This window comes from Schistocerca piceifrons, chromosome 2 (assembly GCF_021461385.2).
Source record: "Schistocerca piceifrons isolate TAMUIC-IGC-003096 chromosome 2, iqSchPice1.1, whole genome shotgun sequence".
Classification (NCBI taxonomy): Eukaryota; Metazoa; Arthropoda; class Insecta; order Orthoptera; family Acrididae; genus Schistocerca; species Schistocerca piceifrons.
Window position 1 is genome coordinate 111,245,209 of NC_060139.1, and position 19,319 is coordinate 111,264,527.

General features: G+C 38.4%; 2 protein-coding genes across 2 annotated transcripts in view; one reads left to right on the top strand and one right to left on the bottom strand.

The window, feature by feature from the left end:
* The window catches only part of LOC124776954 (transcription initiation factor TFIID subunit 7), an 80,349-nt gene extending 65,802 nt beyond the window's left edge, over positions 1–14,547 (top strand). Inside the window, exons 6-8 of the mRNA XM_047252186.1 lie at positions 3,641–3,899; positions 8,250–8,419; positions 14,380–14,547. Of these exons, the coding sequence (XP_047108142.1) occupies positions 3,641–3,899; positions 8,250–8,419; positions 14,380–14,454 (504 nt within the window). The 3' untranslated portion in view covers positions 14,455–14,547. The remainder of the gene's footprint in view (positions 1–3,640; positions 3,900–8,249; positions 8,420–14,379) is intronic.
* Positions 14,548–14,737: 190 nt separating this feature from the next.
* Positions 14,738–19,319, bottom strand: part of LOC124776955 (calpain-11-like) — a 205,493-nt gene continuing 200,911 nt past the window's right edge. The window contains exon 8 of the mRNA XM_047252188.1: positions 14,738–14,842. Within this exon, the coding sequence (XP_047108144.1) occupies positions 14,746–14,842 (97 nt within the window). The 3' untranslated portion in view covers positions 14,738–14,745. The remainder of the gene's footprint in view (positions 14,843–19,319) is intronic.

The window sequence follows — 19,319 nt, forward strand, 5'->3', positions numbered from 1 at the left end:
CTTAATTTGCATAAGAAAATTAAATAAGTGGCTTAAAGCTACATAAACAAGCAGTAGAAGTTGAATAAAAGATCATGTCATAGTAAAACATACGAGTACACAAATTAGATGCACTACATAGTGAGCAATTAGAATACACAGTTGTGGTATCAGGTATCCTGTTTGACTTGGCATCGGGAATGCAGTAAATGTGTTCCAACTCTGTCACATTATATCCTCCTCATCTTCGTATCAACAGCCATTGTCACAATAATGAGTTAAGTGCGCAGCAGGTGTTACTCAGTAAAGTCTGCACTGCTCTCCATTTTCACCTATCTCTCGTGCTTTCTTATGATATAATTTTATGAAGTGTAATTTATTTGCACTCCAATTCATAAAATACTAAATGGCCTTTGAGTTCACAACACTGCAGCTGTTCATCGATGATGTAGGCATGTTACGAAGCATTTTTCGTAAGTATGATTATCTACTTACTATACATTGTGTCATGAGTTGTGTGAATTGAATGTTTGTAATGTGCCAAAAAACTTTATTCTGTTTCTCTCTGTGCAATACCTTTTCTATTGTAATGTGCTACGTTTTGAAATTGTGTACTTAATTTTAATTCATCCTGTATTTTAGAACCTTCCCATCTCAAAGTGAATCTGAACAAGTCTTGATCCATATGTGGCAGTTACTTTTTAAACATTACACACACACACACACACACACACACACACACACACACACACACACACACACAGAGTGTTGGGTGGGGGTTGGCGGGTCAATAAGTCACCTCAGGTTTAGGCCAGGGAGGTTACGGGGGTGAAGGATGTGCTGCAAGGGTAGCTCCCATCTGTGCAGCTCAGAAAAGTTGGTGGTGACAGGAAGGATACAGACGGCTCAGGTTGTGAAGCAGCCATTGAAATCCCGCATGTTGTGCTCTGCTGCATTTTGTGCCACGGGGTGGTCCACCTGGTTTGTGGCAACAGTTTGGCAGTGGCCATTTGTTCCAATTGACAGCTAGTGGGTTGTCATGCTGTGCAGGGTTTGCAGCAGAGCTGCTATATAACATGGCTGCTTTCACAGGTGGCCCGGCCTCTGATGGGGTACATAAGCATGTGAGAGGACTAGAGAAGGTGGTGCTGAGTGGATGGTTTGGGAGATCTTGCATCTGGGTCTTCCACAAGGGTATGATTCCTGTACCAGGAAATTGGGGGAGGGAGTGGCATAGGGATGGACTAGGATATTGTGGAGGTTGGGTGGGTGGCAGAACACCACTTCGGGAGGGGTTGGAATTACTTTGGGTTGGATATCCCTCATTTCAGGGCATTATGATAGATAATCAAAGCTCTGACGAAGGATGTGGTTCGCTCATTCCTGTCCAGGTTGGTACTGGGTGACAAGGTGGCTGCATCTTGGTTCTTGGTTCCTGGGATGGATGTGGGGATCAAGTATGTGTGAGGATATATCACAGGAGAGCTTTTTGCGATTTAGGTCTGGAGGGTATTGCCTGTCTGAGAAGGCTTTTGTGAGGCGTTCAGTATACTGGGCGAGAGAGTACTCATCGCTGCAGATGCATCTGCCATGGGTGTGAACTTAAACAGCAGCCATTCTTTCACTTATTGTAGACACAACCTACAGTGGTTTAAGAACGGATCAACTTAGTATTGGTGTGAGTTAATTGAATTAAAATTTAAACAAACTAGATAGAACGGAGTTTGGAAAAAAAGGGAGCTCAGGCCGAGCTGCCGAGTTGCCTGTCGTGTGTGTGAGGTGTGCTTGCTTGTGTGAATGAATGGTATATTTTTCTATTTCTATTTCTGATGTAGACTGTGCCCGAAAGCTTATGTGTGTCTTTTAATTGTGCTGTCTGTAACTTAATTTACCATCTTTATGTAAATAGCAGCTTTCTTTTCCTACAGAGTTGTTGTTGTTGGTTTTTTTTCTCTAGCTTCATCTTTAGGACATTCTTGTTCTTTAGTCTGTTGAAAATTTTCATTCCCTTATATTAGGGAATCTGAGAACATAATATTAATCAGTGAACAGGAAGTATAAAACTATCTTTCTTCTCTTTATCCGCCAGGCCTCAACCTCCGCTAATTTCAAGTTGCCGCCACTCATACCTCACCTGTCTTTCAACAACGTCTTTGCCTCTGTACTTCCGCCTCGACTGACATCTCTGCCCAAACTCTTTGCCTTTACAAATGTCTGCTTGTGTCTGTGTATGTGTTGATGGATATGTGTGTGTGTGTGTGAGTGTATACCTGTCCTTTTTTCCCCCTAAGGTAAGTCTTTCCGCTCCCGAGATTGGAATGACTCCTTACTCTCCCCCTTAAAACCCACATCCTTTCGTCTTTCCCTCTCCTTCCCTCTTTCCTGACGAAGCAACCGTTTGTTGTGAAAGCTTGAATTTTGTGTGTATGTATGTGTTCGTTTGTGTTTCTATCGACCTGCCAGCGCTTTCGTATGGTAAGTCACATCATCTTTGTTTTTAAATATATTTTTCCCGTGTGGAGTGTTTCCCTCTATTATATTCATATCTTTATTTTTTGTTCTATATGAATTATCAAAATTATTTTTCTTGATTAATTCTGCTTTACTGTATAACAAGATATTTAGAGAGAGATATTGAATGGAAAAGTTCCAGCAAAAGCAAAAATAAACAAATATAAATAAAAAGTGGTTGATATAGTTTGCTTGGATGTGCAACACACAGTAGTGACCCTCGGGGCTTCAGTATACACAGTATTTTACCAGAGCTTCTCCAAAAACAGTGCCACACTATCTTACTGATTTAATGTAATTGTGGTACACAGTTTTCTGTGTTTCCATTGTTGTGGCACTGGATAATATTTGAATTTGCAAGTGCAAAGCTACATAACTTACTTAAGAGGTATCCAATTTGCACATTCCAGTTTAATTTCCTTTGTAGATAAGTCGTAGGAATTTGACATGTTCTGCTTCATCTGCAGCCTTGTTTTTATGAAGTGTTTTAATTTGCAGGAATTTTTATTCATGGATCCTGTTGTTGAGACATTCACAGTCAACCCAGTAAGCTGTACCCAGGTTTCCAAGTTGTCAATTGTATTTGAAATGCAGTGAGATATTTTACTGCTTCATGATTTTCAGTTAAAACATATATATCATCTGCAAACTGAACTGATGGAGAGTTAACATTGATGGGCAAATCACTAATATAGAACAGAAGAATAATATGATGGACAATAGAGCCCTGAGGAGCTCCATGTGCTACTGGTCTTCTTTTTAAAGGAGAGTTTGCTGTGTTTGACAAGACAGTTACTCTTTGCCATCTGTTACGTAGACATGAAGTAAGCCATCATAGCATGGTGGCCTTAGTTAGATAATTATCTAATTTGTGAATTAACAACGTGTGGTTTATAAATTGAAGGTCTTTGTGAGAGCAGAGAGACATTCCTGCCATTTTTATTATTCTTGTCTGTTGAAGTGTTAATCTTGTCAACAGAGTTATTTATTGCATCTTGATTGAAGCTGTTATCAGAATCAGGTTATTGTAATGTCAGCCACAAACTACAGACAAATTTTGTTACACTGTTGTTGCAAAACATAAATGTATGCCTTTAAACTCCGAAATCCAGCAAAATGTCAAGCAAGCTTTGATATGTCATTGTTTCAGGGCCTGTCAGCATCACGTGATCGACTAGTTACAGAATTCACTACCGACATGTTCAGTGCTGAACGAAACTACTCAGAACATGGACCTAAAGCTTCTGGTGGAAGCTCATTGAAACAAGAGCAGCAGAATGAATTTGGTGAACAGTCAGGAGAATATCAAAGAGTAAAACAAGAAGTATCATTTGAGTATGATATTTTCAAGAATGATTTGAACCCTGTAGAAGAATCTGAATACAATTCTAACTCGCAGATGTCCAAAGGTCTGAACTTTTTGATTTTGCACAGTTACTACATTAAATAATTATATTTTTTGGGCTATTACTTTTCTTGCTTTTATCATTATTGAAAAATTCTTGTCCATGTTGATACTTAGTTTAGTTATTTGTGTAAAACTAAACTCCGCATGAACATGCCATGTAGGGCCAACGGAACTGACCAGCTGCTGTATCATCCTGGGCCGACTGGCATCACTGGATGCAGATATGGAAGGGCATGTGGTTTGCACACTGCTCTCCCAGGAGACTGAGTTATTTGTGTAAGGGGCAGTCAAATGAAAATAAGACAGGTGGAAAAAAGTAAGTAAACTGTTTATTATTTCAGAAGTAATCACTGTAACTGTTAATACATTTATGCCACTGTGAGACAAGACGGTCAATGCCTTCATTAAAAAATGTTTGTGGTGGGCTACAGAACCACAATTGTACTCAGGCATGCACCTTTTCATCTGAAGCAAAGTGACGGCGATGAATGTTTTTCTTTAGGACTCCAAAAATATGGAAATCATATGGGGAGAGATCGGGACTGTATGGAGGATGTGGGAAGGCTTCCCAACAAGACTTCTGCAGCATAGTCAGAACAGTGTATGCCCACATGCTGCCGAAGTTGTTTTGACTACATTGCAGAAGTTTCACTGGGAAGCCCTTACATATCCTCAATACAGTCCCAATCTCTCCCCATGCAGTTTCCGTATTTTTGGAGCCCTGAAGAAAGACATTTGTGACCATCGATTTGCTTCAGGTGAAGAGGTGCATGTCTGTGTGTAATCATGGTTCCATAGGCAACCACAAACATTTTTCCATGAAAGTACTGACTGCCTTGTGACACAATGAGGTAAATGTATTAACACTTATGACAATTACTTTTGAAATATAAACAGTTTACTTACTTTTCTCCATATGTCTTGTTTTCATTTGACTACCCCATATAATTTCTATGCATCGTAATTGCCACATCTTGCTATGATGTGCAGTGAATCAGTTCAGAATTATAATATGTTAATTTTATTATCTATTAACTTTTTAATGCGCTGTGTAGTTAGTCAAAAATTTTTGTGTGTGAATAACTCACTATTTTCTCTGTAACACGAAGACTAGTATTGTATTTAGGAATGTTACTGTTGTTTTCAAGCTGTATGTATTCAAACTGTGATAGATTGTTGACAGCAAACTTAATAATGGACTAAATATATTGTGAGGCTGATGGTGATAGGCGTCACTGTTTAAAGTGCTGTCTACAAGAGATTCTAGAGTGAACGCCACATATTATCTTTATAACACCCTCCTTTGTAACAAACATGCTCTTCATTAACAATGAAATGCTTCATAATATGATGCCATAAGACGACAGTAAATAAAAATAAAAAAAGTAAGTCAACATTGGGACCATTTCTTCTTTGATATTATCTGTATGCTGAGCAAAAATGTTTGACACTTTGGCATGAGCCTGAGCGTATCTCGAGCCACATCACTGTGTTAGGAAGACTGCAACTGAGTACAGCTTGGGCCATGGTTTTCTCAGTTGGTGAGCCACCTGTCACCTGAAAAGTGGACTCAGTTTGTATGAGAACAATGACTGGACATCTCACTACCTGTCCCATAACCGGTGCTGCCTTCTGTTGCCAGTTTCTAGAATTTTTTTGAAAGAAACATTAGTGAACACTGAATTGCTGTTGATAATTTCCAAGCCAGTGTATGATTGTATGGATGTAATTTTGTGTGCGTACTTCTTAGGTTTCACAGTTTGCTGTAACTCTGCTACTAATACGTCATTTTGATAAGTGAGTGAGAAATTTTGAGCACAAGAGGAAAAAATTGGTCAATAACTCATCTTTCACTTTTTTTTTGAAGGATAATTATACTTTCTGTTATCATTATTTTAAAATTTATAATCTATCAAAGAAGTAAAGTAAATTTGAAAAGTAAATTTGAAGCTTCGTCCATTTGCAGTATGTATTACTCTTGAAGATACACATATGCCAATAAAGCTTTAAATAATGACCTGTCTTCTTGGCCTGATATTCCTCTTAGTGGCCGGTCTTCAAAGTGTTAGAGCAGACTACTAGTATACACCACATGAAGTGGGATTATGCCTAAGAATGTGCACTGTTGAGGAGCTCACGAAGGCTACCCCAATTGTGCTAGACGTGGCCAACTTTTGTGTACAATTTCTTAGTTATATGACATGTTTACATGTATCTTTATACATAGTTTGCAGTGTGTTGTTACATGAAATATTTTTATGCTTCTGATATGATCAAATGAACCTCCTGCAAGCAACCTGAGTTGAATATTTTTGAGTCATTTGACTGATGACATCCCCACAATACTTCATGATGTTATAGAAGATAACAGTTTCTGGCCTCTGTTTGCCTTCTTCAGTCACTGGTACTTCAAGATGTAGTGTGCTAAGAATAATGATATTCTTGTTCTTCTTCCCTTGGTACTGTGGCTGGGTGCATTCTGACTCGTCAGTCCTTTGTTTTGCGATGATGGTGGAATGTAAATCAAAATTATTCTTTTTCACGCAGTTGGGGTTTCTTGGCAAATCTTGTTCATTGTTCTCACTTACAAAAATACTGGATATTCTTGCACCATGCTTTTCTTGTAAGTAACTGCTCACAAACTGTAATATTTTCACCAGGGTGGTAACAGTGGAGCAGTTTTCATGATCTTGTTTCATATTCCAGAAATAAGGGTGGGCTTACCAGCAGTGCTGCATTGAACTGAGGATGACTTTCCATCAAAATGGAGGAATCTGATAAGTTTAAAGAATCTGTTTCTTGCTGTTGTATTGCTCAGCAAATTAGACCCCCATGAAAGTGACCAAAGGTCATCAAAGGGAACATCTTTATCAAAAAAGCACCTCGGGTTACATGACAGCAATCATTTTTTCTCAATTCCTCCAATGATATGGTCCACGTGGTGTTTCTTTTATTTCATCCCAAGCATTTGATTCCATGTATTTTTATCATACACAGCATCAGTTTATCAAAAATAAGTCAGAAGGCAGTGATGATGTAGTCATCCATTTGGTGGCTGTCTCATGCAGTGAGCTCTTCCTTCTCCTTCAGGACACTCAAGGCAGCCCTTCCTCCAAGTGACAGGTGCTAGTGACCTTCCATTCCATTCTCTCTCTAGCTGCCATCTTCACTGTTGCTCCAGTTGACTCCTGAGACTGTGGTGGAAAATATTGAGATGGGGAGACAACTACTTACAGTAAATGCTCTCATTTTTGTTATCTTCGCTATTAGCTGTCACTGGCTGAAAATTACCATCTGAATCTGATAAATCACTTTCTGGCTCACTATCTGAGTTCTCCAGTATATACTAGGTCTCTTTATTAGTAAGACCACTAACTAATGAGGCAAGTAACAGCAGCAACATAGAAACCTTTCTGACAATATAAGTATCATCGTTTGAGGCAGCAATTGTTTACCAAAGCAAAATGCAATGCAAGTACCTTTGCAACTATGAGAACAGCAATATTTAAGAAGAGGTTATGCCTGGAGTCAGTTGATCTGTCCCACTGTTCTAGGTATACTTCGTGAAATCGTGAAAATTTTGCGAAGTGCAATACACTGTTGTCACAAGTAGGAGAAATGAGGAAAAGTCATGAAGTTTGGCAGAAAGATGTTAAAAGCTAAATTTGTTATTGTGTAAATGAAGGTTGCAAGATGCCCTTTGATCCTTTTCGCTGTTCTAGTGTTAAATATTTTGGCTACCTGAATGCCATAATTTATTTTTTTAGCTGTTTTCTGTAATAACTAAGTCCTTACATTCCTTAACTTATATCCCTCTTTCTCTTTGAATTATTTCCATGCAGATTTAATTTCATTATCTGAATAATTAATTCCAGATATTATATAGAATTTATTGATTTTTCAATCACCCTTCATTAAGTCAAATCAGTATTACTTGTAATATGTGAGTATTCCTACTTTTCCCTCAGGATACTTCGATTCCTTTTGTAATGAAAGACATTTTTTGTTTCATTTTGATGCCACACTTTGTTTTCTCAGCAAAGCAGCTGTTAAGGATTGACATAAACCCATCGTTAAATATATTAAACTTGGAATTGACATCTACCACGACTGTTCAGTTAGCTTCCTTTAGGACTACTTTTTAAACTTTCTGTTGTCTCTTCATTTACTTCAACAATTTTCCATGCCAATAATTTACAATAATCAGCTAGGTCATTAAGTGCGGCCAGTTGTGCATCATGATCAGAGAGGCGAGGAAAACAGTGTGATCACATCATGAAACACATGAAATATGTGCATAATGTACTTTTGTTATTAACATGTGTGTTTGTTTGTTTGTTTTTTGTTACAGAAGCTGTGAAGACTAGATTAACAGCTTTGGAAGCAGAGTTAGCTGATTTGCGAACACGACGGCAACAGCAGGAGCTAGAAATAGCTAACATAGAAAATCATGCCCTTCGAGTGAGGTTTCTAGATATCCTTGACAATTTATTGGCAGAACAACTTGAAAAGGAACAAGAGGTAATATTGGCAAATTTCATTTAGTTGTGTAGAATAATTAGCTAAGAATAGTCAGCTGTCATTAGTAACATGTTGTACAATGTTCAGTGTCTTTTTATGTCTCTGTTTGCTATCGATATCTCCACTGTACTGTAAGTAGATATGTTTACTTGTTTCATTTTTCAAATTCCTTTCATATAATGATAGTAATTGTGCTAGTTACCATGACCATAATAGGGCTTTTTTTCAATTAATTGTAATTCAGAAATTTTAGCTTGCTACTTTTTTATTGTATGGGTTCTGTCAGTAGTGTTGACTTAATGACAGAATTTTCTGATGTTAACTGTTTATAGGCTGTTCTCTGCATGACCACTCAGACTTGAGAAAAATGCAGAATTTATCTGTGAATTTCAATAATGAAATCATCATGTTATTCGCGCCCCCCCCCCCCCCCCACACACACACACACACACAGAGTCTTTTTTTTGTGTACATCTACAGTGTGCTGTAAATTTCCCCAAAAGAGGTAATTTTCTTGTGTAGGCTGATATTTTATTTTGAAATAAGCACTTTATTTCATAATTAACAATTAGCAACTTTCACCTTGTTGGACGTTATCAAGTTCCATCACACAAAAAATTGTTATGCTTACACCATATTGTAATTCACACTGCCGTGTGGGGAAAAAAGCAACATGTGATGGCATCGCTAATAAGAGTTCAGTACAACTGCTGTAGATACAGGCATAACTGTGACACATTTCAAGTCCATATTTAAAATGTAGTATGTAAAATAAGGGAAAGACAATGACTCACCTATAACTGATTGATGCGTGGAGCACAGAAACACGTGACAGGAAACAGCATCCACACTAGCTTTCGAGCACTAGCTCTTTTTTTCTAGCAAGAGCACCCATAACCACGCAGACACCCAACCATGTGGAAATGTGTAACCCATGTATGGGTTTTGACACTGTGCAATCATTGATAACAGTGACAAAAACCTCAGTATTAGTAAAATCCTTTCGAGAACCAACTGTGACAAAACTGTCCCACCTATTATGCAGAATATATGAGAGGTACTTCACCTGCTTCAAGAGGAATGTAATAAACGTAATGTCAAACAAGGCAGGTTCTGATAAATGTGAGTATTAGGAAACCTTCAGTTTAATGGTTGTACAGCCTAACTCGGAAGGCAGATAGAAGAAAGAGAAACATACATTTATAACATTTGTAGATTTAGAAAATGTTGAGAATGTTGAGTGAAATGCTCTTTGAAATTCAGATATAGGGATCAAAATGGTATCTACAAGTTGTACAGAAGTTCTGTACTGTAGTTCTGAGAGTCAAAGGCGAGGGAAATGATTGAGACAGGGTTTGCAGATTGAACATTGAACAAGCAACAAAACAAAAATTCAGGCAAAATTTGGAAAAGAAGTTGACGTTAAGTGAGAAGACTTAAGATTTCCCAGTGACATAGTAATTTTGTCAAAGACAGCAGAGGACTTCGAAGTTCAGTTGAATAGAACAGTTAGTGTCTTGAAAAGCAGTTATATGATGAACATCAGCAAAAGTTAAGCAAGGGTAATGGATTCTAGTCTAACTGAATCAGATGGTGCTGTGGGAATTACATTAGGAAGTGATACACTAAAGATTGTAAACAAATTTTCTTGTTTGAGCAGTAAGATAAGTGATATGGCAGAAGTAGAGAGAATGTTAAGCACAGACTATCAATATCATGAAAAGCATTTCTGAAACATTTAAATGCTTTAGCAGCTAACATAATTTTTTTAAGGGGAAGTCTTTTTTGAAATATCTCATATGGAAGTGAAACATGTACGATAAGCAGTGCAGACGAGAAGTGAATAGAATCTTTTGAAATAACGTGCTACAGAAGAATGCTGAAGATTAGTTGGGTAGATTAGATAGCAAATGAAGAAATACTGACCAAATTAGGGAGGTAAGAAATGCATGTTACAATCTGCCTGAAAGAAGGATTTTATTGGTAGAACATGCCTTGAGGCATCAGTGAATATTTCATTTATTAATGGAGGGATGTATGGGGAGTAAAACTGCAGAGAGCTTGAATACAGCAAGTAGGTTCTGACAGATGGGATGTAGGGTGCAGTAAGTATGAACAGATAAAGAGACTTGCACATGGTAACTAGCACAGAGAGCTGCATTAGACCAGTCTTTGGACTGAAGACCACAACAACAAATCACCATTAAAACACTCAAAACACAGTTTTTTATTTAAAACATTCTGCGGACATATTGCATCTACTTACATATCGACTGTATGAACATCGTAAAATGAAAGCTAACACCTCTGAAATGCATTGTGTTAAATCCTGCCTAGTTGTCAAAGATGGGGTGTCTAAAACATCTGCTTTCTCAGGTCATTAGGCAACAATTCAAGCAAATCATATTAATGAGTTTTATTATGAAAAGTAAATAAAATACTTAACTTTGAGATGTGTGTGTGTGTGTGTGTGTGTGTGTGTGTGTGTGTGTGTGTGTGTGTGGGCGCGCGCGAGTGTATACCTGTCCTTTTTTCCCCCTAAGGTAAGTCTTTCCGCTCCCAGGTTTGGAATGACTCCTTACCCTCTCCCTTAAAACCCACATCCTTTCGTCTTTCCCTCTCCTTCCCTCTTTCCTGACGAAGCAACCGTTGGTTGCGAAAGCTAGAATTTTGTGTGTATGTTTGTGTTTGTTTGTGTGTCTATCGACGTGCCAGCGCTTTCGTTTGGTAAGTCGCATCATCTTTGTTTTTAGATATAACTTTGAGAATTACTTAGATTTGTCATAAGCAAAGGGTGACAGGCAAAATAAACAAGCTTCTTCAGTATATACAATTCCTAATTCCTAATACAAGTGAAGTAATACAGTTGACGCTTCTATTCAGATCGCTAGTCTTGAAGCTTTTCTTCGACTGGGCCACGGCCAGTCAGGTGCGATGCTTATGTTCACTTCACATAAGGGCCGCTGCTGTTGCGTTGTCATCCTGGAGAGGGGTCGGTCAGCGTGCTATTGGCTGACGTCTGTCTTCTCTATCGTCCCAACTGGTATGCCGGCACTTAACTTTGTGCCGTAACACATTCCTCATAACATTCCTGAATAGAAATGTAGAAGCTAATACCCAAACACAGTATTATGTAAACTGGTGTAGGTGAGGACTGTAAAGAAGATAATGTTCCAATGTTTCATTTGTGAATAGAATAGGAAGAATATGAAATGGCACTGCTAATATGCCAGATACCTAGACCACAGGTGACACAATACATTACAGAGACTATTGTTAACATTTACAGAAACTTGTTATAGTAGAGGCATTGTCATGGATGAGGGGATACAAAGAACCTCAATGGGACAATGATGTGATTTGGTTCACGCACACCACCTCCGTGAATCTTACATGTAGTTTTCTCAGGCTAATTTTATGGAATAAATGTGGAAGACATGAAAAATGGGGAGAGCAAATGACAGAAATGGAGGAGTACAGGAATTTATGGCAAGAACAGTTTGAACAAGGGTAATGGCAGGTGAATACACAATAAGACCTGTAAGACCTGCCAATGCTCATATCCTCCTCCACTGATGTCCCCCTTTGACCATGTCCCATGCATCTCCCTGCCTTTGGCCTTCTCTCTACTTTCACCTTTTTCTGTGTTCACCTTACCCACTCTAAGAACACTACTCATCCCAGTTGAAAAGCAGCATTGAGGTTTTGGGATGAGGGGAAGAACAATTGAGGTTTAGAAGGTGACCTAACAAGTATCAACGCATTATTGCTTATGTATTGTTCACCAGTTCTTTTATAGTATGAAGTCATTTATATTCCTTTCAGTATCATTAATAATATTTGAGGAACATCTTCCTTTAGCAGTTAGCTCTGTAAAGCATCCCTTTTTAGGATGAAAAATAGAGGTTAAGTACTTCCTCTATTTTTCTTCTACACCTGGTGCATTTCCTGCTGTAAGATTTGGAATAACTTTACATTGACTCAGGCATTTACATTTTCGTGGTATCGACCTCTCCATTTCCCCTGAAGAAAGAAGTGTTTCAAACATATTCAGTTGCTCTTTATTTTTTTTTATCCCCCCCACCCGTGCTTGACTGCTATGGCACCAAGTTTCAGTAATAGCATATTGAGGGTCTCCAGGTTCAGGCATTTTAGTTTGTAAATTGTTAATAAATCAGTGCTTCATATTTGGATTGTATAAAACAGCCATTGATAAAACATAACACATTTTAATATTTAACTGTGAGAAAAGATATCCAACACACAAAGCTTTGACTTCACTCACATTTGTACAAGGTGTGAGCAAAAAGTAACAGGTATTTTTGTTTTTCTGTAATTATCTGTATCTATTCATCATCATCAACAACTTTGTCTCTTTCAAAGTAATACCCCTGAGAAATAATACATTGTGCCAGTGCTTTTGTGATCTTGGAAGGACTTCTAGAACTCAGATTTCATTATGGTATTCAGCCCCTTCAGCGATTCTGTTTTTATCTCATCAATGGTGTGGCAAAATAACATCCTGTCATAGTTCTCTTCAGCCTCAGGAGTAGAAAAAAGTCACAGGGGGCCTTGTTTTGTAATACAGTTACTGAGGCAACCTAAGGGTTCCGTTTTTTGCCAAAAGATCATGAACGAACATTGATGTGTGAGCAGGAGCATTATTGCAAAGCAATTGTCTGTGTGGTTTTGCCTCAGTTCTGGTTGTTTTCTTCAGATTGCTTCATGCAGATGGTGCATAATTTCCAGGTAGTATTCCTTGGGAGGTATTCCTTTTTGACTGTATAACCATAATACAAGAACTCATGATGTACTATTACTTGTAATCAATGGAAACAGTGAGAAGAACCTTGACATGTGATCGAACGTGTTGATTTTTTTTGTATTGGCTCTCCAGGCAGTTTCCATTGGGACGACTGGGCCTTGGTTTTGATATCATGCCCATATCCCTATATTTTGTCACTTGTTATAACCTCCTTTAGACATTCTGGATTTTTGTTCACTTCATTCAGCAATTCCTGAGCAATGTTTTTTGTTGGCCAGAATTCAACTAGTTCAGAAAAGCTTTACTGCTACACGTTTTGTGCCCAAAACATCAGAAAAAATTGTTTTGAGATGAGCCAAAGGATATGCTGAGTCATCAGCACCCTTTCTGATGGTGATCTGGTGATTTTCTAGAACCATTTTCTTTACTTCTTCCACATTGTCATCAGTAACTGATATGGTAGGGGCCTCCAGGGCGCTCGTTCATTTTCAGTGTCTTCTCGACCCTCTTTGAAACGTTTATACCACCTACAAACTATTGTCTTACGCCTAGTACATTTATCAAAAGCCACAGTCAACACTTTGAATGCAGTGCTGCAGATTATTCCTTTTTTCAAGCAAAATTTAATGCAAATTGTTTGATCCATTTTGAAAGTAAAAATTCACGAAGCACTCGAAGACACATATAACCTGTTTGGCTTTCAACAATTAACTGTATATTCAAAACAACTGGAAATGGGAACATGCATCAGGATCATGTGTACCAACAAGATAAAAAAAATTAAAATTTGATGTATAAAGCCCGCAAAATTAAAAAATTCACGATACTTTTTTATCACACTTTATATGAATATCTATTTCGGAAATGCGTGGTGTGTTATCAAGGGAGATGTGCATGATTGACATAATGTTTCAACAGAGTTATTGGCAGTCAAGAACCACTCTCAATTTTTCACAGCTAACCAGTTGAGACCATTTTATTTTTCATTTTCCTTCCATTAATCCTGAAACTGACCAGTGCTTTCAAAACCTGTGCATTATGAAAATTTGAAAAGGAGTAGAATCATTAGTAATATTATTGAATCATTTTTGAGAGTAGATGATTCATTTTGTGTCCAGAGTTTCGTTTAGTAATATTTAATTCAGGAATGTTTACTCGGTTTTATGCAGTTATTTACGTACCCTTTTTATTTCAGTATCAAGAACTCACATCCTTAATACAAATGCATGAAGCCCAAGGAGAAAACAACAAGCAAGGTTCATCTGCATAAAATGTAACAGTATTCTTCAGATTATTTTATTATTTGTTAGCTGTTTCAATGATTGTGTATATTTCTCTGCTACAATAAATTACAATGAAAGAGTGTCTGTTTTTATTGGAATGCTGTACGCTTTTTTAATTTTTCTGTAAAAATAATGATTGAAATTAGGTTGTGTAATACATCTGAATTATGTCATATGTGCAGCTTATTGAAATTATACGACAAGATATTGACAAAATTTCTTCGGAATGATATTGTCACTGCTTTCAGGTGAGGTATGCTGCTGTTTTTGTTGTGAATTTATGAATGTGACACAAAAAGTATTTCTCCAATCCCACAAAATTCGTCTACAGGCAGCCACAATTCATTTTCTGCAGAGAGCTCTGAAGGTGGTGTCCTGAAAGTATACATGATCAGTTAATATATGTGATCAACTAATATGAATGTTGTATGTACACTGAGCGCGAGCTGTCTCCGGTGTTGCACAGGAACCAGTACCCCATATGCAGGCCTGAATCACTGCATGACCCACTGGCTCATTGCTAAGATTTGGCATATTGGTTTTAGGTGCAGCCTCAGAAAGAAGTCCAAGAATATCCTTGTATCATTTGGCACATTACGCTGGTGTGTCAGAAGCCACTGCTCGTAAATCTGCGTGCAAACCGAAGCCGTACAGAATAATAATATTGCAGTGACTGACCTAGTCAAGTACTGTTGTTAGATGTCAGTACTGCAGCTGTCTGTTGCCGTCTGTGCATTATGGGAGATGTTAATCCTGAATTGCTCTTCTATAAAGAAGCATGGCTGTATGTGAACTTGTAAACAGTGAGTGTTGGAGTTCCAAAAAATCCTCATCAGTTAAATCAGGATCCTGTGCATGATTTGAAAATAGGTGTGTGGTGAGATATTAGTGCAAAATGAATTCTTGGGCTTCTTTACATGGCTTTTTCTAATTCTTCTAGTTCATGAGTGGTAAAACTGGTTTCTTATCTGCCCAATCAGTGGGCAGCAGCAGCATCATACAGTAGTATCAGTTCTGGTGCATCACCGGAGTCAACACTTGCTTGTATGTGAAACAGCCAGTGTTCATTGGATACATGTTTCCCAATAAAGCACACAAAATTACTGCACAGATGTACGTTTGTGACTAGTTTAAATTGGTTGCTGGATAGGGACTCGAACCCAGATCCGTGCCTTTCATAGACTGTGTACTACCAACTATGTTATCAATGCCCATGTCATGGACCAGCTGAAAGTTTTATTTTGTCACGTGTTTTGTACCATACCTTCCATGTTTCAAAGGTGCGGAGTAAACAAGTGACTGCCTGAAACATTAAGGTAAGGATGGATAGTGAAATTGGTATTTCACTGCCTCTAAAAGACAGGGATCCAATTTAGTCATTGTCCAGCATAAATTTTGATGTGGTGCAAGTGTCAATTTTGCTGCTAAAAAAGTTATTTTATTTAATGCACAGTATAGTTTCCTACCCAAAAGTTATCCAATGGAAAGTGCTGCATTTTTCACAAATGTGTTGTTAATTGATGGTTGTACTATCTTACTGTAATAGTCACAAGAAAAGCCAAATGCTGCATTAATTGCTATAAAAATTTTATTTTTTATTTTATTTATTTATTTTTGATAAAATAGGTAGTTTGTTGGAGTAGTTAATAATACTGTACTGTATCCATAATAATAAGCAAAAATGTTCCCAGCTCTTGTTGATTCCATTGCATTACAAGAAAAGTCAGTGGAATTTGTAGATACAACAATTAAATGAAGGAACAAAACGTGTAGTGAAATTTTGCTGTTGTATAACGCCGGAGGGGTAGACGTTTATGACCACTACAAACCACAAGATTGAATGTTGCCTGGTGGCATTGCAGGCATGTAGTATGGTGAGGAGTGTACGGGAAGCAGAGGTAAATGGGGAATCATTTAGCATTTATACAGGCTGCAGTTGGTGAAATCCACCAACATAACTGACATTGACAATGGCAGATTTTTATGGCTGACCACTTGGGAATGAGCACCTCAGAAATGGCAAAGCTGGACATCTATGGAAATTGGAGTGACAGTGAAAGCCTGAGTAGGGGACAAGGCAGAGAACGTCCACACCTCATCGCAAAACTTGGTGGTTGGAAACTTGTCTGCTCTTTAAAGCAGGATAGGTGGCACTCTGTGGCAGGTGTGATGACAGAGTACAGTTGCTGGTGCACGTGTAAGTGTTTTGGAGTGCATCATTATGCAAACATCGCTGAACGTGGGGCTACACACCAGATGGTCCTTAATGTGATCCCATGTTGGCCCAATAACATTGTCAGTTGTGAGTGCAGTAGGTATGTGATTGTAGAGATTGGACTATGGAGTGGAACAATGCCACTTGATTGGATGAATCATGTGTCGTATTACACCACATCAGTCATCGTGTCCAGATATGCTGTGATCCAAGAGAACGGCTGCTCGAGACATGCATCGTGCTGTGGATGCAGGTGGTTGTGAGTAGTATCATGGTTTGGGGAAAATTCACCTGAGCCTCCATGGAACCTGTGGTATTAATTGAAGGCAACATGATAGCTGTAGACTATCTGAACATTAATGTGGATCACCTTTATCTCTTCATACTTGTCTTCCCTGATAATAGTGGCACCTTCCAATAGGATAACTGTCTATGTCACAAAGCTATAGTGCTTTCAGAACCATGACTGTGGACTTACATTAGTGCAATGACAACTGCACTCGCCCGTTCTGAACACGATGGAACCCATCTGAGATGCTACTGGATGCCAGCTCCACGTGCCGACCTCCAGCTCAAAATGTTTGGAAATTGTGCAGAATCGTCTGGTGCCACAAACATCTGGAAACGTCCTATGGATTTGTTGAATTAGAACCATGCAGAATTGCCACTATATTCCACTTGAAAGGTGTTCCAACACACTTATAATCAGATGGTCACAACATTGTGGCTGATCAGCGTGTATTTGATATACATTGATATTGACATTGTACTTGTGATCCATGCCTGCTAAACATTCACACAAAACTATTCAGATCCAGTGTGACATTTCTCTCCACAGTCTGTCTTAACTCTACTTGGTCATTCTCAGATGTACCCAGGACATCGCAACATTTGATTTAGTATTGTGGTTTGGCATTTTTCGGTCTGCACAACTCTCTTCAGTTCAGTAGAATCGTGGTGTCAGCATTGTGTACCCTTTGTCATTTGTTCTTGGTATGAAGGACATGCATAGGTCCATTGGCTGTTTGCACTTAAAGGACCAGTCTAGTCTGAATGGGAATGACAGAAGAGAGGGATGAGAATTCTTAATACCTATTATGCAGTTGTATAATTAACAGGTACTGCAAATTTGCTGTGAACTACATTACAATACCATGCAGAAAGAAATTGAAGATTTAGTTGATACTAAAAGGGCCAAAAATTACAGTGACCAACAGAAAGGATTCATTGTTTGTTCTGTACATTACAAAGCACTTTGTGCTAAATTTGCATGTGTGGAGCACATGAAGGAATTGGTTGTACAAATAGTAAAATTTTTGAAGTTGCAGGCATTATTCCACTGTTGATTGCACTGTTGACGATGGAATTGATAGAAGTGTGTGGAGACATTATATATTACTGCAAAGAATGTTGGTTATGCCAACAGGTATACCTGGAAGAGTTCTTTTAATTTAAAACCCACTGTTGTCGAATTTACAAAGGAAAAAGGCATGCAGGAACGAAAATTAGAATGTATGGAGTAGACTGCAAACCTCTCATTTTTAAGTAGACTTGCCTACACACTGTCCACAGTTAGGCATTGCGAGCTGGGAAACAACTTATACCTGATTTTGTTGGGGGTCCATTTAAAAAGAAAATCAACGTTCTGAGGAAACTGCCAATCTTACATCTGTTTTCAGACAGACTGCCATTTCATCTGAAAGTGCCCATGTGCATGTGCAGATGTAACTGATTGATCTGAAAAATGTAATTCCTATTTTAAATCAAAATCCTTCTATGTTAAAACTGCCTAGGACATCTACATTGTTTTCCTCAGGCAGAGTTTCCACATCTTCATAATGAGGTTGCAAAAGGGTTACAATGTTTTGATCAACACCTTTTTTTTTATTGTGAAACTAAATAAGTCACAATTATGTTACTACATATGTATGCCAATCGTTTGTACCAGATAAACTTTATATTATGTCTTCAGCGCACTGAAAATAATCAAATAACACTGAAGAGTTGTTCTGTTTGTGATCTGTGTTGTTGAGTAATGGGAAACATAAATCCACGTCACATACAGTGTAACTGCATTGCCATTTAAATGCAGTGCATTCGCAGTTTCCCCCTCTTCACGCTCAGTGTACATGGCAGTGGAGGAAAGGTGCAGCCAGGTTGATTGCTATAGCACTTGTGACAGGACACAGCTCACAAGCCAAATTCTTGGCCACCCATGACTACAGGAAGCCTTTGGAGATTGAATCATTGCCCCCAGCTGTAAAAGTCTCATCCTCAGTGGAAGAATAAGTCTCCCAGTTCTGTACATGCCACAAATCGTAATGGAGTCATTGATAGGGATGCTTCCACTCATGCCCCCATCCCTTCCTCTCTTCCACCCTATGCAACAGCCCCATGTTGAACCGTAGGCACTACCACCCCTCTGAACTGTCTGAAAGAGGGAGGGAAGCTAATATCCTGCCACTCTCAGCAGTATAGAGACAGACTTAGAAAGTGGCAGGTGATGTTATTTGTGTGGCACAGTTCCCTTTTAAGCTGCCGCAAGTCACATGGGGGTGACTATTGGTCCTTTACAGGAAACTGGCATTTTGAATCTCAACATTGAAGCTTTCGTTATGCTAATTCTCTAATAAAACT